This window comes from Rattus rattus, chromosome 13 (genome assembly GCF_011064425.1).
Source record: "Rattus rattus isolate New Zealand chromosome 13, Rrattus_CSIRO_v1, whole genome shotgun sequence".
NCBI classification, from domain to species: Eukaryota; Metazoa; Chordata; class Mammalia; order Rodentia; family Muridae; genus Rattus; species Rattus rattus.
Window position 1 is genome coordinate 10,172,644 of NC_046166.1, and position 26,893 is coordinate 10,199,536.

Consider the following 26,893-nt stretch of genomic DNA (forward strand, 5'->3'; position numbering starts at 1 on the left):
CTGAATCTCAGAACCCATAACCAGCCCCATTAAATGTCTTATGTAAGAGTTGCCTTGGCTGTGGTTTCTCTTCACAGCAATGTAAGTCCTAAGACATTGCCACTAGGGCTTACTTTTAAACCCCATCCAACCTTGAAGCTGCTGGCTCAGACCTCCCAATGTTTCAAATAAGTGTGAAATCTGAGCATGAGTCAAGAGGCTTCATGACTCAGCTCCCTGTAGACAAGTGTCAACCTGAGCATCAAAGCACAACGACCTAATGGAACCCAGAGTCCATATTGGTAATCTATGTAAAGAGAGCACTTCCTCACACCCTGTCAATGCAAACTGAAGATGGACGATGGCATTAGAAAGCCACTTAGCAACCACTGACACAGGTCCTGTGTAGTTCACGTCCAAAGCACCCCCAACAATGTACTCACACAAGCAGAATGGCAGCTTTACAGAAACAAGCAACCATGGTGCCCTGGTGAGCTTCCTGTAAACTTGACACAAGCTAGTCATTGAAGAGGGATTCCTAACTGGGAAAATGCCTAAGAGGTAATCTGTGGTGTGTATTCTTGATTAATGATTGATGTATGTGGGCCCAGACCACTGAGGGCAATGCCAACCCTGGGAAACTGGTCCTAGATGTTACTAAAATAGCAGGCTGAATAAGCTATGGGGAGCGAGCCAGTTAGCCATACTCCTGCGTGCCTTCTGCTTCATTTCCTGCCTCCAGGTTCCCGCTTTGACTTCCTTCATGATAGATTTGTGATGTGGAAGTCATAGAACCCCCTTTTCCCAAGTTACATTTGGTTTCCATACATTTTATCACAGCTGCAGGGAACCCTAAGACACATCGTAAACAAGTGGCTGGCTCTGGCATTAATGATGCATGAGGCCGGGCTGGAGAGATGGCTCAGCGGTTAAGAGCACCCGATTACTCTTCCAGAGGTCCTGAGTTCAATTCCCAGCAACCACATGGTGGCTCACAACCATCTGTAAAGAGATCTGATGCCCTCTTCTGGTGTATCTGAAGACAGCTACAGTGTACTTGTATATAATAAATGAATAAATCTTTAAAAAAAAAAAAATGATGCATGAGGCCATAGCATCTCACCAGGATGAATGTTATATATAGATGTGCCAATATTCAAGAGGCAGAAATGGGACTGCCAAATTCAAAGGCAGCTTGAAGATCAGGCCCACCTCCCTACAAAAGGTAACTTAAAACATGTTTTATCTTGAGACCCAAGAACTGAATACATTACACTATCCAAAGCATGCCACACACACGCATGAGGTCTTTACTGGAACTGGAAAGATTTGAATGAAGCCTGCAGGTCATGGTATTGTTGACTGTTGTTATGGTACAATGCCAATTTTCCTAATTTTGATCACTACATATAATTGGTTAATAGAATATTCTTGAAGTCTTCAGAGGACGTAAGTTCTTTACTCCAAACAGCTCTAAACAAAACAGTCCATGTTCAGACATGCTGTTGTGACCTCCCAAGTACACCCCACACAGTAGTTATGCAAAATGTTAAGTTCATGAGAACTGCATGAAGGGTGAATGGGGTCCCTTCCATTTATAAGTTCCTGCAGATGAAAATTATTTAAAAATTGCTAGATCTGGCATTTAAAAAAATCAGTACATGGGTTAAAAACAGATGGTAGAATGGAACATAATAAACAGGACTATTGGAGACATCCAGCAGATAATCTCATAGGAGCTGGGCTTGATGGCACTCACCTGCAGTCCTAGGTACTTGTCAAGTTAAAGCAGGAGGGCCCCAGCTTAGGGCCAGGCCAGATAGAAACCCCATTTCAAGAAATAAAGGAAGGTGCTGATGCTGGGGAGACAGCTCAACTGCTAAAAACCAGCACTGCTTTTGTAGAAGACCTGGGTTTGGTTCACAGCATCTGCATCAAAACTCATAGCCACCTGTGAATCCAGGCCTTTTTCTGGCCTCTTTTGGCACATACTTGGTAAACAGATACAAATACACTTAAGAAAGGGAGGCCAGGGGGTTGGGGATTTAGCTCAGTGGTAGAGCGCTTGCCTAGCAAGCACAAGGCCTTGGGTTTGGTCCCCAGCTCCGGAAAAAAAAAAAGAAAGAAAGAAAGGGAGGCCCGAAGAGGGTGTTAAATCTCCAGGAACTGGTTACAGATGGTTGTAAGCTGCCGTGTCTGCTGAGAGCCACTCTGGTCCTCACTGGCCTAAGGAGACAAGGGGTACTGGCCAGTGAGTCTTGGAGATCTATCTCCCACCTCAGACCCCAGACCACCATGTCTGGTTTTTTTTTGCACAGGTTCTAGGGATCAAAGTCTTTATGACTATGAAACAAACTTTATGAATGAGCTATCCCCTAGCTAGTTCTGAGTCTGGGGAAACTTGAACCGTGACTTAACAGAAGTGGAGGACCACGCCCAGCTGCCAAGTCTTCTGTCACACTGAATTAAAACAAAGCTCTCCTCTCGAGCTGATTATTCAGAATTGTGTCACAAGGAAGAGAAACGAATACTGTCTACATTCACGAGAAATGAGCTGTATCCTCTAAGCATGCTGTCAAGGAGTGACATAAACGAGAGTTGAGTCTTTAAGAAGGAAACAAGTCCTGCCTCCTAACAGGAACTCAGTGCAGACAGGAGCTCAGGGCAGGTGGCAAGTCTCACTCAGGTGGGAAAATGCAAGGACACTTTAGGGGGACCTTATCAAACAGAAGAAAAAGCCTTGAAGAACATACTACCCGGTACAGTAAAAACGAAAAGTGTTTGATGATAGGACAATACCAAGAGCTGTACCTTTCCTTTAATAAAGTTATAACATACATATCTGCATTTAGGATCTATGAGAAAATAGGGTTTATGTACAATGATGCTCAATATGTGTCTTATTGTGAAGGGAATGAAGCTACAGTTCAGAGCTAGAACACACAGAGATTGAGGCTAGCCTGGGCTACAAGCAAGACCAAATTCTATGTTCTTCTGAAAACAAAAGCAAAATCACAAAAAATGATTAACAAAAAGGTCACAGAAATAAGTTATTTCCTCTTTTTTTTTTTTTTTTTTTTTTTTGAGACAGGTCCTGTCCTAAAACTGTGTAGGCTGGCCTTGAACTCACGGAAAATATGACATGGCTTGAAGGTGACATTTTTAAAGCTCTATGGTATGCATCTCAAGTCCTCACTGCTTGGGAGGCACTGGATTTGAGCTAATTTTAAGGTCTTCTTTTGTGAGAATGAAATAGAATGGAATGGATATGTATTTGGTGTTTTTCTTTTCCAAGACCGAGTGTCTCTGTATATCTCTGGCTTTTCCAGGAACTCACTTTGTAGACCAGGCTGGCCTCTGCTACTCAGAGATGTGCCTGCCTCTGCTTCCCACATGCTGGGATCAAAGGTGTGCACCACCATGCCCAGTCAATGCATGGTGTCTTCAACTGACACATAATGAATACCACGATCTTAATGTGGAATGAAAAAAAAAAAAGGAGAAAAACATTCGAATGTAAATAGTGGTGTCTGGCAATAAAATGGAGTAGTTTATTTGCTTATGCTTTTCCTGTTTCCCAATGTTCTGTCATAAACACACATTTTTATAATCAGAAAATGATGTTGTTTTTTTTCTTTGTATAGAAGGAAAAAAAAATCCCCTCATTAAGGTAGGTTCAACATCTATATAAAAGACAAGCATGGGGCACTTACCTGGCCATGCTCCTGCCGGGTTTCCAGAGCTGAAATGCATGCTCAGGAATGTACGACTGTACGCTAAATTACTTATAAAATCTCAACAGTTAACTTCTGATACACGATAAATCCAAGAACAGTATCACAAAAGACATCGCTGAAGTATACTAAAATAAGGTTATTTACTGAAAAATGATACATTGAACATAATCTGTATATAGAACAAAGCAATTAATGGTAAACTTAATAAGGCACCTTTTAAATCAGATGCTGTACAAAATACATTTAGTGTGTTACATATCAAAGATGAATCTATATTTTTGGTGTTTTACAATTGCATAATAAAAATGCTTTTTTTTTAACCTGTCAATGCCTTATGTACAATCTCCCTAAGTCATTAATATTTTCATTTTATACAACATATGCTACATTTTAGTTTTTAAGTGGGAAAAACAAAGGTCACTAAAGAGCTTAAATAATTCCACTGAAAGGAAGTACAGAGCAGAACCTAAAATTACAGTGTTACGTCTAACTCTTTGCAAAAGCCGTCCTCACAGGCTTTCTTTATGGGACGATCCTTCCCGTGCCCTGTGGGTTCATACAGGACCCCAGAGAATCAGGTTCTGCTTGCCCTGTTTCCATGCCTCTTCCAGCCGGGAGGCGAGATAACTGTAACTGTCGTAACCTCTGACTCAAGTCAGTTTGTGTTATTACCACAAGGGCTACACCACGTTTCTTTTCACCAGTGACACTTCTGTTGAAATTATCTTAGGCTTTTGGAAACATTTCAAAACAATACAGATCTGAAAAGACAAGCGTATCACTTTTGAAATCTGCCCTGGAGTAGACTACCCAATATCCAATTTGACCTTAGGCCAAATCAGAGATGCATGGTTCTTGAAAAATTATTCCTTTTATTCTAAACAAGAAAAACATCTAAAAAGAAGAACACATTGACTATTATTAGGATGAATAAATGAAAACTGGCACACTCCAGGACAACAGCTGATGACAGCAAAAGGTGACTTACAGGCTTAGGAAAGGTTCTAGACACTGGAAGGGGAACATAGCTCTCTGACTAAAATATCTTTTGTTAGAATATTCCAGAGTAATCAGTTCAGACTTTATACTCAGAACAGTACTGAGTGCTGTAGAAACCTCGCAGAATCAGGCTGGGGCAAATCTTAACATGCTCTGTACTAGAGAACTACTGGTCATACAAACCACACATGACGTCTTCCTGGATTACTTGGTATATATTTAAGCAGTTTGGGGTTTGGGGCTTTTATATTTAATTATTTAAAGGATGGCTGATTTTAGCCATGTGTTTTTTAAACTCTAGATTCAAAGAGGGACCAAATCATAGTTTCCAGGTATTTACAAGTTGTTAATTAAGTAACTACATAATACTTAATACATTAACACAGAGGGTTCTATTTTTTTTCCTTAAATTACTTTTGAGTATGTGGAGTGAATGGTGTGTGTTTCGGGGAGCGGGCGTGCCATGGAGTGTGTGGAAGTCAGAGGATAACTGGACGGTAGTTGGCGCCCTCCCGTCACTGTGTCCGCAGTCTGAACTGAGGCTCGCAGGCTTGGCAGCAAGTGTCTTTACCTACTGAGCATCTTCTCACTGGCCAAAGGTCTGATGCACTCTTAAATATTTCACTTACTGAATTTTAAATTTAAGAGTAAGAGGGGGAGGAGAACACAGTAAATTTAATGAAACTTTCGATTTTGGGAAGCCAAATAAGGAAAGAGAGCAGCATTTGCCATCTCCGTGAGCGCAGTGATGGCAGTGGGAAGGCAATGACTGGAGCACTTGCTGCCTGCCTTACAATTAACTCCTGATGGCCTTTTCTTAGAGCACACTAAGTAGACAAGAATCATTACTGTGGCCTCCGCACACAAGTTAAACATGTAAAGGCAGACCCAGTGTTCTCATTAGAACATTAGATGGAACATTAGATGAGACTCATTAAACGAAACAGGAAAACAAATTTGTGGACTATGATCTGTAGGTACTTTACTAAGTTTAGTCATGTCTGTAGATGGACAGATGGACACATGCCCTACCTGCCTCCCATTTAATTTAAATCGATCTATGTTTTGATATAACCATCTTTAGTTTGTTTTATCCAAAGAAACAATGTCACATGGCTTGTTTGCTTAGAATAAACATCTCAATAGTATGATATTGGTATAATAAGTTTTAACCAGAACTGTTCTTTGAGATAACAAGGCCTCTATAAAATATACATCTTTTTATTTAATAATGTTCAGTGTAAATGTGGGTAGACTGGGTACTTCTGCCTCTTTGTCTTCACAAGTTAGGGACCAGAAATTATAAAACCAAATTTCAAAAGATTTAGATAGCTAAAATACATTTATAGTCATTGAAAAATCAGCTGACATCCTCATAAAAGATATGAGACAATATCTTAGTAAAGTGTTAGTGTGAAGTTTTTAAATACATGAATTCTGAAATTCGCACACAGCTCTACTTTAAATCATTTCCACTGAGGATCAGCTGTGAGACCCGAGTGAGCTGTTTTGTACAGAATGAGTATGTAGGTAAAAATGGCTAGAATAAAGGCTATGAAGATTTTGAAAATAAAAGCACACTACACATGATACACAATTTCCCTTTTTAAGAGGTACCGAGAACAAAGACTCCAGAATTTGATCAGAGGTATGCACATGGTGATCAGATGCAGTAAGGCAGACTCCAGGAAGAGGCATTTCTTTCAAAGTATGGTTCAAGACAGTGAGCGCCAATTCTGGATAGGAGGAATTATATAACAAAAATAATTACCAAAAGGAAAACAAAATGGTGACTGGAGGAAAACAGTTCGAGTCTATGGACACTTTATACATAGTTTGGCCTTTACAACTATTATGCTAAAAATAAAGTTGGTAGAGAAGTTACTTCAGTTACAAGGTAGATGGCTTTTATGAGATTGGCGAATGTCGATTAGATATTGCATATTTAAACCACTGGCCACAAATACCGTCCTGTGCAACCTTCACATTCTTGTCCTGTAAGCCCATGGCAGCAGAGGAAGTCTGGTATGCATAACAGAGGCATGGTGCACCATCATCAACCAGGCAGCATCCCAAAGAGATCATAGTCTAGGCTGTTTACAGAGACAGAACACAGACAGATGTTTTCTCTGTAGAAGGCAAATATGCCTTTCTCCATCTCTGCTGAGCTCACTAATTTCCTTAAGGCTTTCACAGAAAGCACCACTTTATGGACAGGATAGTGAGTAACCAGAGTTTGACCAGAGACTTCTTATCAGGATTGGAGTCTTGATGCAATTCATAAAAACCAAAAAGGCATCGAAAGCCCACATTTAAAACAAAGCTGTCCATACACAAAGAACAGCATGTCTGAAGTCCCATGTCTGAAGCTCCAACCCTGCATTCTGCAGAGTCCTGAAAGGTTTACTGTTAGCAGCCCGTGAAGATGTAGAGGAGAGAGTCTGGAAACCAAGCCGACATCCTAGTCCATGCTAATTCCACCCTTCCTCGGGTGAAGTTCTTGCAGTCTAAATTCTTTCTCAAAACTGTTTGTCAAATCTTTACATCCTGGGATTCGACCATCTTTGCGAGCGTCTTCTTGATTCTCAAAGCTGTGAGTCTGGAGGCTGGATTATGGGCCCAGCATTCTGACATCAGCTTCAAAACGGCTCGAAGACACTAAAGAGAAACGCAAACAGAGTGTGGTGAGCATGGAGTGACCCGCACTCGCTGATCACTTTACAGGGACTTGGCTCCAACTTACTTCATCACTGTTCCAGCGGTTAGAGACGATTGGCCGCAAGCGTTTCACACACACGACCTCACGCATGTCTTCATAAGATGGGTCACTAGGCACCATGTTGTAATATGGTAATTGATATTCCTCCACGATTCCTGCAGGGAGTGAGAAAACAACAGTGAGCAAAGTCACAGCACTGCAACAGCTCTCAGTCGACATAGAGAGCATCTCCCACTGAACTGTGGAACTAAGAACTGGTTCCTACATAAAGAAGAAGCACAATCTGAATGGCTCATTTTTTTTTTTTTTTTCTCTTTTTCGGAGCTGGGGACCGAACCCAGGGCCTTGCGCTCGCTAGGCAAGCGCTCTACCGCTGAGCTAAATCCCCAACCCCTGAATGGCTCATTTTTAATAGTAAATACATATTTTTTCTATTATTTATGACCCATTATTCCCCGTACCTCTGACAGAATGAAAGTCTATCAGCAATGATAGTGTTTCTTTGTGGGTAGAGCACTTGAGACTGAGAAAAGAGGGCTGTGATTTGAAGCCAGCCTGGGCTACTAGCAATGAAACACTTAAAACTAAGGAAACGAGACCACGATCTTTCTTAATTAAAGGCATTTTAGTGTAAATGTCTATTTACATCTCTGTTCCTACTTGTGAGTGTCTTTATTACTCTCTGCTGCAAGAGAAAGACTGCTCACCAAGCAGGCCCACTTCTGCTCTTACAAAGGAAACTGTGGTGAGCCTTGCCTACTGTCTAGGACCCGAATGTGAGTCACTCTGTGCTGCTCTCTGGCTGATGGTCAGTGCAGACAGTGCTGTCATGCTGTATCCGCCTTCTTCTGAGAGGCTGGAGTTGGGGTACACACTAGCAGAGCCAACAGACATGGCAGGCACACCGAGCTTCCCTGACGACAACACTTCACCCTGTCACAGCTGGCTGAGGGAAGGGAGAAACCAAGCATGCTCTCCCTGAAGAGACTGAAGAGGGCTGTTGGAAACCTGCGTTTTCTGAGGACTGCTCTTGGCATCTTTCCCCTTACACAACTATGTGCATAATTCTGATGAAACCAGAGGGTCTGAGAGTGGTCCTGGGAAACCCTGACATAGGTGACATATAAATTAGGTAATTATTTTTTAATCGACAAGTAAACAAATACAGTCAGAAACACTGTTCAAATCCCTACCTCCTGTAATACAGCGACGGGCCATCTCCCAAATGATCAAACCAAAGCTGTAGATGTCAGCCATGATGTAGGGCTGGAAATGGTTTTTACTCAGGCTCTCGTCCAGCACTTCTGGAGCCATGTACCGCCTGGTGCCCACCCTTGTGTTCAAGGGTATGTCAACTTCATTTGTGTCACTAAGACAGGAGGAAGACAGCAGTCAGGTAGAGGACCAAACAACACTTCATCTCTGTACATCTTTATAAATATTTTTCTGTCGAGGACATGTAAATTCTTATACTCTTTACTATCAACTCTTGAGGGCAGATGTGTTAGAAGTTGAGTCCTTTACAGATTTAATATTCTGTAATGTTATGTAATGTTATGAGTCCTTTATAGAATTAATGTTACGTAATGCTGCATATTACATAGCATCCCAAGCAGGAGCTGGGACAGTCATTCTGGAACTATGTCTGCCACAGATCGCTGACCGACCTTTCACACTAAACTGTGTACATGTATTCTCTCTTTTTTTTTTTTTCTTTTTTTTTCGGAGCTGGGGACCGAACCCAGGGCCTTGCGGTTGCTAGGCAAGCGCTCTACCACTGAGCCAAACCCAACCCCCTTTCACACTAAACTGGATTAATACAAACACCTTTCGTAGATTCAGCTGAGACCTGTCACCAAAGCAGCTGTTTTTATCAGAGGTAACAGTACTGGCCTAGTGAGGCCCAGCTGGTGTAGTGCTCATCTGTATAGACACAGGAGGCCTGAGTTCCACCCCCAGCACCACATAAGTCCAGCTTGTCATCTTAACACTAAACTCTGAAGAGGTAAGGGCAGGATGATCAGAATTTCAAGGTCATCCTTGGCTAAATGTCTCGTTCCCGTCCAGCCTGGGCTACATATGCCCCTATCTTAAAAAAAAAAAAAAAGATGACGATATTTTTTATATAAGACAAGTACAAGAACAGGTAATTAATCTAAGAAGTTGAGTAAAAAAATAAAAGAAAAATAATTTATTTTCAACATTTTTATATAATAAGCTTAACATTAAAAATGCAGAATTGAAATTTATTTCTCATGGATCCAATTTATTTATATTAGAAACAAAGTAATATCTACATAGTCAGTAATAAATGACTTTTTATTTTTCTGGGGTTTGCACTGAATTTTAGACTTGAAGACATAAATGTTTTGTTACTGCGACTGGAAAGTTCTAGAAACCACTTTCCAGTGGAACCAGTACAAGGTATTGTATTTTGTTATAAAACATCTCTGATGGTTAATTTTCATTGTCATCTTGACTAGATTTGGAAGCAACCAGGGATGGGGGTGGGGCAGGGGTGGAGGTGTGCTGTTTCTGAGGGCATTTCCAGAGAAATTCAGTAGAGGAAGGACAGATCACCTTGAATGAGGTGATACTATCCTGTGGGCTTCAATTCCTGAATAAAAATGTTAAAAGGAGAAACAAGAGAACCCCCACTTGACATTCAACTCTCTCTGCTTTTTTACTATGGCACAATGTGACCTCATACTCCCCCAATAATGTTTCCCCTATCCTGATGGACTACACCCTGAGAACATGAGCAAAATAAGTTCTTTCCTTCCTTAAAAGTTGCTTTTGTTGGGCTGGCACCATCTAAAGACAAAAGGTGCTTTTGTCATATTTTGTCACAGCAACATGAAACAATGTATGAAGTTGGTTCTTAAGGGAAGGCTCACTGGTAAGAATACTTGTTACACAGGCAGGAGGCCCTGAGTTTAATCCCTAGCCTTCAAGCTCGGTGTGCCATCAGTAACATCCTTGCCATGGAGGTACGAGAGAAAAGGTTCCTTGGGGCTTCCAGCCACCTGGCTAGTTCCTAGTTTAGTGAGAGACCCTTTCTCAAGGGAATACTAGAATGATAAAAACAGGATTTTGGAGGTCCTCCTGTAGCTTCTGCATGTGCAACAGTCAATAGCACACAGAAAGGAGGGGTGGGGCTGTTGCTACAATACACCTGACAATATGGTTGCTATGCCGTTAGTTACTATGGGAACAACGTGGAAGGGTCTAGACTGACGTGCCAGGGGAGCCTGCAGACTTACGGAGCTTCCTGATGGGAGTGGGAAGACCAGAATGCTGAGAGAAAGGTACACAGTGGAGGCCTGGCTCATGAAGTTACAGAGAAACTTAGGCAAGAGGCTACTTGTATTCTATCTTGGCAAGAATCAGGCTGCATGCTCACAGGAGTCCTGAAAACTCACTGTGAGGATGAATTAAAAACAATGGAGTAGGGACTGGAAAAGAGTTTAGCAGTTAAATGTACTTGATACATTTCCAGTGGACCTGGGTGCAATTTCTAGCACCTATACAGTGGCTTACTACCTACCACCTGTAATCCCAGTTCCAGTCATCTTCTGACCTCTAGAGAACTGCTTGAATGTGGTACATAGACGGCTATGCACGTAAAATATACATAAACATAAAAATAAAACCAGGAGTGGTGGTGCACACTTTTAATCCCAGCAGTTGAGGGGCAGAGGCAGGGGATATAAATTTGAGACCAGCCTGGTGGTCTACAGAGTCAATTCCAGGACAGTCAGGGCTACCCAGAGAAACTCTGGTTTGAAAAACAAAACACCCCCATATATAGACACACGTACGTGTACGTGTACACACACACACACACACACACACACACACACACACACACACACACACACACACCAAACAACAACTAACTAAACTTGCTTTTTAAAAAAGATTTATTTGTTATGGCCAATGAGCTTTTGTAGGAAATAGGTAGGACACTGGCAGGAAGGGGAGGATTCTGGGAAATAGTGAGAGAACAAAAGGAGACTAAAGAGAGGCACAAGAAGGATTTGAACTAGACGCTGAGAGCGCCATGAAGAAAGACGCAGGCTGGGACTGAAAGAGAGGTAACTAACCAAATGGTAGACATAGCACAGTTTGAATGGACTAAATAAGTTAGTCAGGGAATGAGCCTAAGGTTATAGCCTAAGCATTTAATAATAAATAATTAATCTCAGAGTTGTCACTCTGGGAGCCAGGGCTGGGAAAGAAAATTTTAGAATTTATAACAACTTCCCCTCAAAACAACAAAAAGAACACTGCTAATGACCAAGAAGATGGCCCATACAATTTTAATTACTACTGCTGCTGCTAAAAAGAAAAAAGAAAAGAGAAAAAAAAAAAAAAAAAAAAAAAAAAAATTAAAAAAGAAAAGAAAAAAAAAAAAAAAAAAGCCAGGTGTGGTGGCACAAGAGAACCTCTGTGAGTTCACGGTCAACTTGGTCCACAGAGTTCCAGATCAGCCCAGTGACAAAGTGAGTCCTTGCCTCAAAATGAACAATAACAAAACAATTACTTATTCATTCTCTATGTGCATGTATGTGCACCCGCATGAGGCCACATGCTCCAAGTGACTGCAGGTCTGTGAAGGCTGGATGCCCTGGAGTTGGAATTATAGGTAGTTTTGAGAAGCTTGATGTGGGTGCTAGGAACTGACCCCAGGTCCTTGTAAGAGCTTAAGTAAGTGCTCTTAACTGTTAAGTCATCTCTCTAGTCCCTCCACTAGTAAGTAAACTAGTATTTTTATTTTTTGGCTTTAAATGAATTCTGAAATGTGAAACAACTGCTTCAATAGTTCCTTGAAATTTTTATAGTTCTAATTGTTTTGGAAAACTAAGAACATCAAAAGAAAGTGCCTAATTATCTTCCCCTATTTTCAGGAGTGTAAATTCACACACAATACCATTCTGAAGCACTATTTTACAATATGCCATAAGTAACTATGTGGAAACTCTTCCAGTAGCCTCCCTTATCTAGAAATCTATTATCAATAAAAATTGATGAGGCTTGCCCACCGGGCATAGCTGTAGCCATTTTGTCCCATGCCTGCCAGCTATTTCACAGTGTTGCTATAACACGCCTGCCCATCATTGACACAGAGAAATAACCTGACTCGAGCAGGGTCGTGCTGATCACAGACCCTGTTAGCTCTGCATGTTATGAGGTTTGTTAATCTTAAGAGATTCCAGGGAGGCTGGAAAGACGGCTCAGTAGTTAAGAAAACTGCTCTTCCAAAGGACCCAGGTTCAAATCCCAACACCCACCTGGCAATTTGTAACTGTCTGTAACTCCAGTTCTAAAGGATCTGAAAGCCTCATACCAGTACACATAAAATAAAATTAAATAAATTATCTTAAAAAAAAAAAAAAGGAAATTCCACAACCATAAGCTTCACTTAGGACCCATCAAATTCAAGGCTAATATGAACTGCTTTGTCTAAAATACCTTGAGTCAAGGCACCTGCACATGAGCTCACTGTAGTTTTAACCTCTAAGCTAGTCCTGGGAAAGGTTTGGGGTACTTAGCTTTAGCTCCCAAACTGTGATCGATCAATCTTGTGGTGTGTGTTCAATAAACTATCCCTGTTTGACTGAGATCAGTGTTGATGCATGTGGTTGTGGGAGGACTCCTGAACCCCAACAAAAAAAAAATTTTTTTTAAAAACATTTTTTTTCGGGGTTGGGGATTTAGCTCAGTGGTAGAGCGCTTGCCTAGCAAGCACAAGGCCCTGGGTTCAGTCCCCAGCTCCGAAAAAAAGAAAAAGAAAAAAAAGAAAAAAAAACCTTTTTTTTCAAAGATTTATTTATTCATTTATTATATATATGAGTACACCATAGCTGTCTTCAGACACACCAGAAGAGGGCATCGGATCTCTTTACAGATGGTTGTGAGCCACCATGTGGTTGCTGGGAATTGAACTCAGGACCTCTGGAAGAGCAGTCGGGTGCTCTTAATCGCTGAGCCATCTCTCCAGCCCCCAACAAAAATATTTATGCAAGTGTTCAAGAATAGACTTATATGCATACAATTCAATAATGTTCGTAATACCCATTTTTGTTGTGGTGTTTTGCTTTGTGTTTTGAGACAGAGTTTCTCTGTATAGCCCTGGCTGTCCTGGAACCCAGAGACTCACCTGTTTCTGCCTCCCAAGTGCTAGGACTAAAGCTGCGTCCCACCACTCCCAGCTTCATAACCTTCTTAGAAACACAGAGGAACTGGAAGCAAACTTAACGCCCATTATTTAGGTTACTTTGTATTTAACATGGACAACTATATTTGCAAAAAGAGCAAGTAAAGGTAAAGTGAAATAAAAGCATTAAAAAAGGAAGTCAACAATCACGCAGAGGCTGGGAGGCCATTTAGCCGCAGAGGGTGTGCTTAGCACTCATGAGACCTCGGGTTCAATCCATAACAATCCCCAGAGAAGTACAGTCACATGCAGTTTTGTAAAAAGAAAAAGAAACAACCAAACCTGAGGATAAATACCTGACAGATATTAGAAGAATTTCCAAAGAATCATTTACCTGTTGAATTTAACAGCTAGGCCCAGGTCAGCAATACAGCAACTCCCATTTTTCTTAATAAGGATGTTTTTGCTCTTCAGGTCTCGATGAGCAATTGCAGGCTTTCCTTGCGTGCCATAAATTTCTGTGTGGAGGTGGCACAGACCACAGGCAGCAGAATAAGCTAACTTGAGTAGGGCTCTGGTGTCCAGGGTGGCACATTTCAGGAAGTCATAGAGAGACCCATTCTCATGGTAATCAGTAATCAAATATAGCTGAGTCCAGGAACCGGTGCCTTTAATGTCTGCAGCTATAAAACCTGTTTAGTTAGAGAGTTCAGAGGTTAGCTGTGTGCAGAGACACCAGGCAGTTACTGATCAGGACACTGGGAATGAACTGCTACTTTGTACACAAAGTACTATCCTAACCTGACTGGCAAAATGTTTTGAAAGTATCACCAAGGACTCATTTCCTATGATTTATACACATCACTACAGTTTTACAATAAATGTACAGTATTTTTAATTTGTGTGTGAGTGTGTGAGTATGTGAGTGTGTGTGTGTGTGTGTGTGAGTGTGAGAGTGTATGTGAGTGTGTGTGAGTGTGTGTGTGAGTGTGTGTGTGAGTATGTGTGTGAGTGTGTGTGTGAGTGTGTGTGTGTGTGACTGTGTGTGTGAGTGTAAGTGTGTGTGTGTGTGACTGTGTGTGTGTGAAGGAGATCAGAGGGCTGCTGGATCCCTTAGTGCTGGAGCTGCAGGTGGCTGTGAGCTTCCTAATGTGGGTGCTAGGAATCACACTGAGGCTCAGGCCTTCTGTGAGGACAGTGTGTGCTCTTAGTCACTGGGCCATCTTTCAGGTCTAGATGTACAGTATTTTTAAACACAGGGTTTTGCTATGTAGTCCAGGCTGTATTCAAACGTGTGGTCATCCCCACTCAGCCTCTTGAGTGCTGGGATTGATTACAGGCATGTGCTACCACATACAGCTAACATGACAACCCTGACATTGATCACAGCAGTGATAATAATATGACTAAGAAAGACCATATATTATACGATGTCCTGCAAGTGCTATTTGCCTACATGACTCTCTCTCGAAAAGGTTCTTTACCAGGGAGTGGTGGCACAAGTTTGTGATCCCAGCACTCAGGAGACAGAGGCAGGAAGACTGAACGAGTTGAGGCTGCCAGAGCTACAGAGGAAGACTATTTAATGACCAGGAAAAGAACAAAAACCCTACCCCTGAACACCCAAAATACAAGCTCTCAATTTCAAGTTGAAAAATAGATATTTTAAGTTACACTGGAAAAAGGGTCTTTGTAGATAAAATTACATTTCCATGAAGCCATGCATGAGAAGACTGTGTGCAAATCCCCACATCAGTGTCCCTCTGTATGACGTGGTCAGAAAGACCCTATGAAGTACTGAGAGGAGGGCTGTCTGTAAGTCCAAGGACACTAATGACCCCTTCAGTCAGGAAGGAACCTGCAGAGAGGCCATGGTCCTGCCAACAGCTTCATTTTAAAGCTCTGGATCCTAAAGCTGAGGGGATGGTCAGTCGCTCCCCTTTTTTATGTGTGCACAGGTAACACGTATACATAGGAGTGTGAGTAGATGTGGAGGTCAGGGATGACCTGAGGGGTCATTCCTCTCCTGCTTCACACCTCTTGAGACCCGAGTGTTTCACTGGCCTGGAACCCTGCCAGGTAGGCTAGGCTATTGGTCAGAGCTCCAGGAGTCTAAACAGAATCTCCACCGTCCATATCTTACCATCAAACTTCACTCTTTAAATACATTCTACACTCAGGTTCCAACCAACTAGTCAACCCCTTCAACAGTAAACCATCCCCCCCCAACACCCCCCTCTGGTTTTTTTTCTGTGTAGCAATGGCTATCCTGGAACTCACTCTGTAGAGCAGGTTATCTCCGAACTCAGAGATCCATCTGAGTGCTAGGATTGAAGGTGTGTACCATCACACTCAGCCATACTTCTGATGTTTTAACCCACTCAGCTTGGGCTGGAGAGATGGCTCAGCAGTTAAGAGCACTGACTGCTCGTCCAGAGGTCATGAGTTCAGTTCCCAGCAACCACATGGTGGCTCACAACCATCTATGAGATTTGATACCCTCTTCTGGTGTGTTTGAAGATAGCTACCGTGCACTCATATACATAAAATAAATAAAATCTTAAAAAAAACAAAAACAGAAACAAAACCGCTCAGCTTATGACAATTTTTTTTATAGGAGCCACAGGAAATGAACATAAATGTCTGTACATGGCAATGGGCAATGCACTTTACAAATTAAAAGATGAGAATTCCAGAATCTCCAGTCTCTTAGCAACAGAACTATAGAACTCCCACAGACATTTGTGGGATAGCATCCACATCTGCCAAAAGTGGGGACAAGAAGGACATCTGGTCATCTCAAGCTGCCACCTCCTTAAGTGGAGGGCAGAAAGCCTCATTATGCCGATCTGAAGAAATCCTGACCTGAATCAGCACAGAACTTGCAGATGAAGCACTGTTTACTGCTTGCTCCCATATGAATCCTATGCTCAACAAGGAAAAGCAGGCAAAAGACCAAGGCACTCAGATATCTGGATATGTGTTCTTCACCAAGACCCGAAGCACTGATACCCGCTCTGACAGAAATCGAACCCAAACCAAGGCACACCCTCTGCCATCTCTTTGTGAAAAAGGAGCATTCCCCAACAGCCTGACAACTGGAGAATAAGCTCAGTCCTTCCCTAGTACTGCGCTCTCCCGGCCTCTCAGCCTCTCCCACTATACCCCTCAGTAAAAACCTCAAAGCCCCTCTTCTGCAACTGGCTAAGCCTCTCATCTTGGGAAGAACTCCTGGTCATATGCAAAGTCACCTTTGAAACCAAGGAAATCTTCTGGAACTGTTGCAAGACCCTCCACCCTCCATGGAAAAACACTACTGAGAAGAAATGGTTTTGATAAAGAACCAGGGATCCTCCCCCCTGCATCCCCCGTCCCCTAAAAAAGAGAGAGATAATGAAGTAGCAGCTGAAAAGAAAACTCAGAAAAGCTAGATCTGTCCCCATTTTAACGATTAGATACCTACAGCACTTCACCACTCTATAATGAGGTGGTGGTGAGAGGAAGACGTATTAGGTATAAAAACACAATAAAGTCACACACTGGAAATAAAAAAGGTCATACACTGGGTTTTTCTAATGACGAAAGGGAAAAGGTCGACGCAGTTAAAGCTACCCTAGAAAAGCACTGAAGTTCTCTGCCAAACACTTGGCTCCCATTACTCCACAAGTCCAGTAAAGCAGCCTTTTCTGTCCTTCTAAAGCTCAATGCTGTTTAGAGCAGGAAGACGCTTTCTCAGCATCCAGGAAAGAGTTCTAGTTCACTGTGAACTCTACTAGATTGCTTTTAGCTACATAAACATTTGAATCCATATGCACATGGCAGGCTCTCCTGTGCACCCTGAGAACCTTGCCAGAATGAGGAACTTGTAGGATACTCACCAAGTATATTTTCATGGCGCATTAACACCGTCTGGTAGATTTCTGTTTCTCTAAACCAGCTAGCTTCTTCAGTGGTAAAAAACACTTTGACAGCCACTTTTTCACCACGCCATTTACCCATCCATACTTCTCCATACCGGCCCTTACCAACCTGCCGAACCATCTGAATCTGTTTGGCAATAGTTCGCTGAACCTATACAGAAACAAAAGCAGAGTTTATGAAAAGAACCCTTTAAGGCCATCCCATTAGAAAGCCTGGCATATCCAAACAGCCCCAGTGTGTACAGCATGCAAAAGCAGCAGTGAACACGCACTCTGGTTAGACGGCCACCCTGGGAGCTCTCCTTGCCCACACTCTTGGGCCTTGGACTACAGAGTAGTAAATGTACAACAAGTAGTCCTCACGGACGCTGTGTATCTTAACCTGCCTATCTTTCTGCTCTCATGAAGCACCGCGCCAACTGTCAACCCCATGAACTGGGATATAGTTTATCAATTGCTGAGCAAGTCTAGAAAACAAACTTTCTAACAGACTCATAATTATGAGAAATAATAAATGTTTTTGGCTTCAAGCCACTGAGTTAAAGGTGATTTACTATGCAACGAAATCTAAATGATAATTAAAAGCCTTCAACTCAGCCTCCAAGATCCTAGCTGATCTGACAACGCCCCAGTTTTCACAACTTACCTACACTCTCCTTATTCTAACATTTTTAAGAATTTGATTCTTTATACAGTATATTTTGATCATTCCTTTCCCTACCCAAATTCCTCCCAGGTCTTTTTTGGTTAGAGGGGAGCTATATGTCTACTTCCTCTTCTCGGTGCTGAGGTTTTGTCTGAAGCTGTGCACGTGGTCAGTCTCTGAAGTCCTATGTATACCAGTCCTGCTGTGTCTGAAGATGCGGTTTCCTTGGAGCCATCCACTTCTGGCTCTCACAATCATTTGACTGTGCAGCTGATCTGGCTATGACACATCTATCACCAGGTTAACTGCCAGGGTTAATTCCACTGAGCTGGATGTCCAAACAGGCACCTCTTCCACTCACACCGCTCCACTGGATCCCTCTTGAAACCTCCCCAGATAGAGGAGGACTGGTCTTCATAAGGGTAGGGAAGCAGCTCTGCTACCTGCTAGAACCTCCAGGCAGATTCAGCCCTGCTTCACGAGTCTGAATCACCTGCTTCTCCTCCTCCTCACGGCTCTTGCTGCAGGCCTAATTGTCTGTGGAGTGCTGCTTGTCTAGCTTCAACAAGCTTATTCTCTCTCCTTGGCTGTACTTGTCAGAATTACAGTTTTGTTTTTATACACAACTTCGCTTAAATTCTGTTTCTGGCTCAGAACACAGGTAGTTATTGGGACTAAGACCTGAAGTATATACTTCATCTTTCATTTTCAGACTACTAGTAATTTTAAATGAAAAACAATGCTGCATCTGAGGCTGGAACTATACAAAGCTGAATGGTTTTACATCATGACCACTTAGCATAAGACTGTAATGTTTTAAAGCCAGGGTTATTCAAATATAATTTATATATAGAATAAAATGTATCCCTTTTTAAGACTGAGTAGTATATTCTGTTAAATGCCTAGCCATCCAATTACCAAAATCTTATTTACGACTTAGTATTTCCACTTCCTAAAACAATTCCCACTTTCCTTATTAATTCCTTCCTGTTGTCTTGGCATTACTTATCCATTTTTGTCCTACAGTTTTATTTTTCCTAGAGTCATATAAATAGATACATTATGTAGTTTTCTGTATCTGGTTGCTTTCCCCCTAAGCATAAAGTGCCTTTGAAATCATCTCTATTGTTACTGATTTGTTTCTAAACATTAATGAATGTGTAATAATTTGTTTATCCATTTGCCAAATTGGTGGGCTTTCAGACTATTTGTAATTTATTTATTAGACTATATTTACTATGGACAGCCACCTTCAGGTCTTTTGAGTAAACACATTTTCCCATCTCTGGGGTAAATAACAGAGGAACTGTTTTGTTGCATACAAGGTAAGCTTGCACACACATTTAATCACAGCACTTGGGAGGTACAGGCCAGCAGATCTCTGAGTTTAAGGCTAATCTGCTTATAGAGCAAGTTCCAGGCCAGGACTACGCAGAGAAATTGTCTCAAGAAAAATAAAAATAAAATAAATATAAAAAAGAAAGCTTATGCTTAACTTGTTAGTCACCTTTCATCACTTCGCATTTTCAACAACTACGTATAAAGTCTCCGATATTCTCTCAGGCCTTGGTGCATTTGATCTGCAAGTCCTCCATGATGCAATGAGCTCATGTCAGGGCCACTCTGACTCTTGCTCAAATCTTCTGTCCAGTTAAAAATACGAAGCTGGAGCTGTTAACTGACTCATCTTTCAATTTTGGTTCTTTTTTGTTGTTGTTTTGAAACACGGTGTCTCTATAGCTCTGGCTGTCTTTGAACTCACAAAGCCCTGCCTGCTTATGCCTCACAAGTGCTGTGAATGCTTTTGATGCAATAAGAAGTTACAATGACTTTTCTTAAAAACTCTTCTGGAGGTTTTTCTGGTTTAATTTTACATTAAGTTTACCCTGTCAACCACAGTAGCTTTAAAGTAAGCCGGAAGCCATGTAGTTATTCCTCTGCCCTCTTTTCAAATAACCTTCAGCTCAGTTTTTTTTTTTTTTTTTAAAATAAATCTGCCCATCTATTTCTGTAAAAGTCTGATTTCTATGGGGATTGAAATGAAACCGTGCTCCAATGGGAGGCTACCTGACACTGTGACAGTACTGCCTCAGTCATGAATAGGCTAAACGCTTCCATCTCTTTAGGTCTCCATTAACTTCAGCAATTAATAATTTTCAATGCACAAATTTTATAATGTACAAATTTGCTAAGATTGTTTTTAAAATATTTTATGCTTTTGGATACTCTTAAATAATACTACTTAACTTTGTTTCCAGACTATCATCTTCAAATTGCCTGTGTATGTAAATTCGGTAAAGCTGAAATAATGACTGTATTCTGCAAACTGGCTAAGCGCTGGCTGCAGCAGGTTTATGTATAGCAATCTTATATTTCTTACATAATCATATTGTATGCATTCAAAGATGGCTCTATTCTCACCGTGACAGTTAAAGCTTAGAGCAAAATACATAGCTAACCTGCGCTTACACAGGCCTCCATATCCTAACATTTTATGTAACTATTAGACTTCTTACTCATGGCTTTATCTTGCCCATCCTGTTCTTCTTGGCTCAAATTTCTTATTTTTTTCTTTTTTTTTTTTTTTTTTTTTTTTTTTTTTTTTTTTTTTTCAGAGCTGGGGACCGAACCCAGGGCCTTGCGCTTGTATTACCACTGAGCTAAATCCCCAACCCCAAATTTCTTATTTTAATTAACTTCTTCTTGTATTACTACATGAGAAAAAAAATTATCTATTATCTCCTAATCTGCAATAACCACGATGCCGACTTACCAACGGCGTCACGTCCTCATCAACACAACATTCGTATTTGTAAGAGGCTTTGGGCTTACCAATAAAGGTAATCCAGATCCACTACCAGAGCTTTGTGACTGGTCAATCAGGTCTTTCAGTGATTCTCCTACTGGAATAAATGCTTCATCCTGTTCCAAGTCACGGTTGTAACGACCTCTGCTTGAGATACTCTTACAGTAATGTCTTTAAAAAAGCAGAAAACAATCTACTTTAAAATTGGACCACTGTGATACCCTGAGCCTCCAGGAAGAATTGCAACCTAATCAATCTTTACCACAGGGGGAAAAAACCTATTATAGTCCAGTAGAATTAGAATGTATGAGATAGAATGCTGTGTGTCATGCTAACATGAAGAGATAGCCATGGTCTATTAGCAAGTGAATATATATGTATGTATTTGTATGTGTATATATATCTACACACACACATAAATAGCAGAATGTGGTGGCTTACATCTGTAACCCCAGATTTGGGAGGCAGGAGGAATAGGAGTTTAGGGCAGCTTGGGCTACAGAACCAGGCCTAGATGGGGAAGTGTCTTGTCTCCTTTAAAAAACAACAAAAAACAAAACAAAAAACCCAAACAAAACAAACCAACCAACCAACCAAACACCCCCGCCGGCCCCCTAACACCAACACACACTCCTCCTGCCCCAGAGGCCAGTGGTGGTGGCACTAAGAAGAGTTAGGTAAGAAGATCTTGATTCAAACCAAAGCTAAACAAACCCCCCCAAAATCCCCTTTTCCTACAGAACGTAAAATGACGTCACAGCTGTAAAAAGTATTAAACTGTAATTTTTAACATCTTTAAAACAATCTGAAAGGAGACTGAGCATAGAGAGTCACTCATCTCATGTATCTATAGACACACACTCTCACAAACTGTGTCTCTGTACTAAAGCTGTATACGCCCTAACTCCAGCACTGGAGAGACGTGGCCAGCCGATCCCAAGGCCAGCCAGGTCCACACAGAAACCTTCAGACAACCTTTTACTATGTGGCCCGGCTGGACTCTAACTCAGAGACCCACCTACTTCTGCCTGCTGAGTGCTGGAAATAAAGGGTATGCACCACCATGTCCAGTTGAGTCTTGTTTTAAGGTGGGACATCAGCTGCATTTAGTCTGGTGGTAATTATTCTCTGTCACTGAAGCAAGCTGAGCACTTTAACCAAGACCTATGATTTCACACTCTCAAAGATGGTGGTTAAGAGGCACCATTCCTGGCTTTCGGTGAGCACCAATACTATTTCCTCCAGTCATTTCAGGCCTGGGAAATTTTTCATATGAACATGCTGAATACCGCATGGGGTCATCTGCTGAACTCGAGTCTTCTCCTGTGATACCCTCTATTCTCTAGTACCCTGTTCCATGAACACAGCTGATGACACCCCCCAGACTGTCACCTACATGTTCTCTTCTGAGAAAGTCAACGACTACACTCTGTTCCCTCTACGTGTCAGACAGGAGGGAGCATGGCAATCTTAATGCTTCCCTTCTTTCCCTCTTTCCAGGAGTCCGTGTTTACTGTGAGACTGTGAACGCCTGCAGAGCTAACTGGTACAGGTTTAATCTGCCTAGGCCATTTCACGTAACTCTCATCAGCATCTGTAAGTCTTTTCTCCCATCCTGTACAGGTTTCCCAAGAATCCTATCTGGTTTATAAGATACAGGCTTGGCTAATAAGTCAAGGCTACTAAATCGTAATTAAATGTTCACATCTTGTTTTCATTATCATGTCTCACCCCATAACCGATAAATTGGTTTTTGTTTGTTTTCAGAATAAATTTTCATTTTTTGTGAAACAGGATCTCACTATGTAGTTCAGGCTGACTTGGTCAATCTGTTATTTTTTCTAAAGAAAAAAATCTTTGAACTGAGTGGTGGTCTGGCACATGCCTTTAGTCCCAGGACTTAGGAGGCAGAGGCAGATGGATCTCAGTTCTAGGCCAGCTACAAAGAGAAACCCTGTCTTGAAAAACCAAAAAAGAAGACACAATCTTGTGTAGACATGTGAGGGCTCAGGTGAGGACGGTCAGTAAAGGACTTGCCATACGAGGACCTGAGTCTGAGCACCAGCACCCATGAAGACCTAGGGCACACCGCAATCCCAGCGCGGGGCAGAGACTTTTGGGAGGAGCCCGAGGCTGACTGGCAAGGCCCTCTCGCCCACAGCAGTGACTGCAGCTTTAGCAGGAGAAGCTGTCTCGGAAGCTACAGTGCAGAATGACCGAGGAGGAGGAGGACGTTAGCTGGTGTGGCCTACACTTAACTTCCACTCAGTGCCGGAGAAGTAGAGGAGGTGTGAATCTCTCCATGAGTTTCAGGCCAACCCGGTCTACACAGTGCGTGCAAAGCTATCCAGGGTGACACCGTGAGATCCTTTCTCAAAAAATAAAGATCTTCAGAAAGCCATGCATATTTCTTTAAAAACTTGTATCCATTTTTGTCTATTTGCTGAATTACACGTTTTGATTTGTAGATTCTCTTTTTATGTGTGTAAGCAGTCACTTGCAGCAATTAGAAGCCAGTTTTCATGAGCTCTGTTTTCTAACCTCTTGAGATTTTTGTTTTTTTTTTTTTTACCACACATTTCCCTTTTTATGTAGCTAATACTATCATATTTTATTTACTTCCTTGCTTGTTTCCAAGTTGAGGCAGATTCAGAAAGGTTCTCCAAATTGTGCATATGAATATATAGTTCTAATCTAATCTGATTCAAATTTATACAGTGCAGGAAATTGTCCCAATTTTATTTTTTCTATATAGCAACCCAGTATAAAATCTACTTATTGACTTTATCTTTTCCTCCAGGTTCTTAAACTTGACAGCTTAATATATTGTAAAGTTCTTTATATATAGATTCTATATTACTAACCTATTTCATAGATGATCTCATTTCATTGAAAAATCCCAAATTATTAAACTAGAAAAGAGGTTATGTTATCTAGGAATCTGCTTTAGAAATACAGATAAAACAAAGCTCACTATTATACAAATAAGAAAGCCATGACTATTCTTAAATATACAAGAATGAATTAGTATTAAAAGTATTAATTGGCAATTAAGTTCATTTTTCCTCCTAGTGAAGCTATAACACAGTTGAAAAGCTGAAACCAGAGAATATTAATTAGTGATTTCTGAATTTCTGAAGTGCACACAGTAGTCACTGGTTTTAACTTTCTTTCTTTTTTTTTTTAAATACAAGACTAATATAAAATAGCTAGCAATATATTTAGTATAGAAATAACTATCTTACTTGTAACAGAAGCAACTGGAGAAGACGATCATGGCGACAATACAGACAGCCATAGAGATGAGCACAGCCAGCCATCGGACGCTGCCATCAAAGAATGGGCCTGAGAAAAAAGGCAACAATGAAGTATAGGTCTTCCTGCTGCACCACAGCACTGAATTCTAGGTAGTGTGGTTACTGTTACAGACAAAGAACTTACAGAGAGTCATGCCTGCACATCTCTGGGCTGACCTACCTATAACGACAGGGGGCAGTGTAGGCTGCAAATATTGGTTGCACAAATTGGTCCGACAACATTCTATTGTCCTGCGTAGCTGGGCTTTTGGTGAATCCTTTAAGACAAAAAAATTAAAGGACTTAACATATTAAATTGAGTACAAATATCTTTAGTATTGGTAAATATTATTTATAACTCGGAGAAAAGGTTTTCCAAGCTTTAGGCCAAAAAAAAAATACTAGCCAGGAATGGTGGCACACACCCTTAATCCCAGCACCCAGGAGGCAGAGGCAGGTGAATTTCTGTGCTTGAGGCCAGCATGGTCTACAGAGTGAGTTCCAGGACAGCCAGGGCTACACAGAGAAACCTTGTTTCAAAAGAAACAAAAAAATTAATGAAAATTTATATTTTTTCTTAAGATTGTAAAAGACACTAATTATAAATTATAAAGGAATGAAGAATAGAATTGTGATTTTTTTTTTTACTTCAAACTTAGTACATTTGAAGTACCATTCAACTAGCTACTTTTAGTTTTAAAATGTAATTATCTTCTAGAAAACATAGTATTTTATTAGAATCATAAACTGGTATGAAAAATATAATCACAGCAGAAATCAGATTTGGGTGAGACTTAAGATCAGGCTACAGAGTGGGGTGGGGGGTTCTAGTCAATGGGGAGAGAGGTGTTGGTTAGGAGAGGTGGCTACAGACCACCAACCAGATACGGGGTGTGCCCTAAAAGATCAGAAAACAAGTGACTTCAGCCATCGGGGAGGGATCACATGCTGACATCTCAGTGCCCCTGGGTGAAATGCCATCCTGAGTTAAAATATGAATAGAAAGAGCCTGTCCAGCATTATGGAAGGAGCAAGAACGTAAACAGAAACTGACCACATTATTTTTAAATATCAGACGTCCAGAATGGAAATGCCTCAGTACAATCAAGCTGTTACCTAAAAAAGGTGACTGAGGATCTATGGCTTGAATCCCACCCTGGGAAGACAGTAACATTTAGAAATATTCAAGTGTATAAATTCTACATTTTAACTGAATTTATTTTTAAAATAATTCTTTTGAAATTATCATAAAGACAGAGATATGATAGGGCTTATGCTGCAAACTCTGAAATAACTCACCTAGAGAAAAATCAGCATAAAAGAAAGAATGATTGTATAACTGACGATGAATAAATGAAGCGCCAAGCAGTCATTCCCAGGAAGGCTGAATGAAGACTGCCTTGAGTAGATTAATGTGAAAGGAAAACAAAGATCGACATCTTTGGCAATCTTGGGTGAAAGATCTCTAAGCCATGGAATACTGCCCACTTCTCACTTTCTCTCTCTCTTGTCTCTGTCTTCTCTACTACGGATGACTATAAGAATAAAAGCAGACTTAATAATAAAAGCTGTGGTCACTAATGCTCCACAGCTGTGCAGACAGTCACGTGAGTCCATACCTTCTAACAGGAGTGAGTATGGAAGACAAAGACACTTGTAAGTATAAGGCCTCAAAGATAAGTCTAACTTAAAAGATTCTTGAACAGTGAGTGTGGGAAACTAGACAGCCATACATCATATGACTTCATTTAAGGGAAAGAAAAATTTTCCCAATAGATAGAAGGTAGCTTGATATAATTTAAAAAAAATCAGCATAAATCTTACCTAGCCTTGCCAGTCACTCGCTTTGTGACCCTAAGTGCCTAATTTCTCTTTAGTTTCCTCTGGAAAGCACCAGATAAAGAGTTTTGCCTTACAGAGTAACCATAAGGCAAGAAGATGAAATGCACCAAATACTTAGCAAACTAAATGCAAACAGGTAATGTTTAATAAATTGATTTCTTCTTTCTCTGGTGAGTATGACATGAATTCCAGACCTTCAAGACCTGATACGCCCTTATCGCAAACAAGCTATTGCAGACTCACCTCACATCTTTCTTACACAGGTTAACAATATGTCAGGTTTTTAAAGCAGGATCTAGAGTGTGAAACAGGGTGACAGCTTTCTCTCTCCTACACTCTTCCCTATCTGTAGACTAAGGTAGGGAATAAAAGTCCTAGGGGAAGGGACGAGGGGAGGGGACCTGAAGATCAACCTCAGTGGTTAAGAGCACTGGATGCTCTTCCAGGACTCAGGTTTGCCTCCAAGAACCTCTGTAACTCCAGTTCCAAGGGATCTGACACCCACTTCTGGCTTCCTTCTGGGGACCTGAAGATCAACTTCAGTGATTAAGAGCACTGGATGCTCTTCCAGGACTCAGGTTTGCCTCCAAGAACCTCTGTAACTCCAGTTCCAAGGGATCTGACACCCACTCCAGGCATGTTCATGATGCACATACACACGTGTAAGGAAAAAACTATATACATAATTAATTAATTAATATCCCAGAGAACAATTCGTTTGGCAACTATGAAATGGAAGAGTCTGGCTTAAGTAAACACTATGTGCTTGGGCCAAAGGATACTCAAGAG

The 26,893-nt window shown here is 41.2% G+C and overlaps 1 protein-coding gene and 1 pseudogene across 1 annotated transcript in view; one reads left to right on the top strand and one right to left on the bottom strand.

Moving 5' to 3' along the window:
* Positions 1-3,832: 3,832 nt before the first annotated feature.
* Bmpr1a (bone morphogenetic protein receptor type 1A) overlaps positions 3,833-26,893 on the bottom strand; it is a 100,460-nt gene continuing 77,399 nt past the window's right edge. Inside the window, exons 6-13 of the mRNA XM_032919538.1 lie at positions 24,444-24,540; positions 24,212-24,311; positions 20,993-21,137; positions 17,473-17,665; positions 13,989-14,286; positions 8,628-8,803; positions 7,459-7,589; positions 3,833-7,373 (exon numbers count right to left, since the gene is read on the bottom strand). Coding sequence (XP_032775429.1) covers positions 7,248-7,373; positions 7,459-7,589; positions 8,628-8,803; positions 13,989-14,286; positions 17,473-17,665; positions 20,993-21,137; positions 24,212-24,311; positions 24,444-24,540 — 1,266 coding nt within the window. The 3' untranslated portion in view covers positions 3,833-7,247. The remainder of the gene's footprint in view (positions 7,374-7,458; positions 7,590-8,627; positions 8,804-13,988; positions 14,287-17,472; positions 17,666-20,992; positions 21,138-24,211; positions 24,312-24,443; positions 24,541-26,893) is intronic.
* LOC116914910 lies at positions 15,051-16,703 on the top strand (annotated as a pseudogene).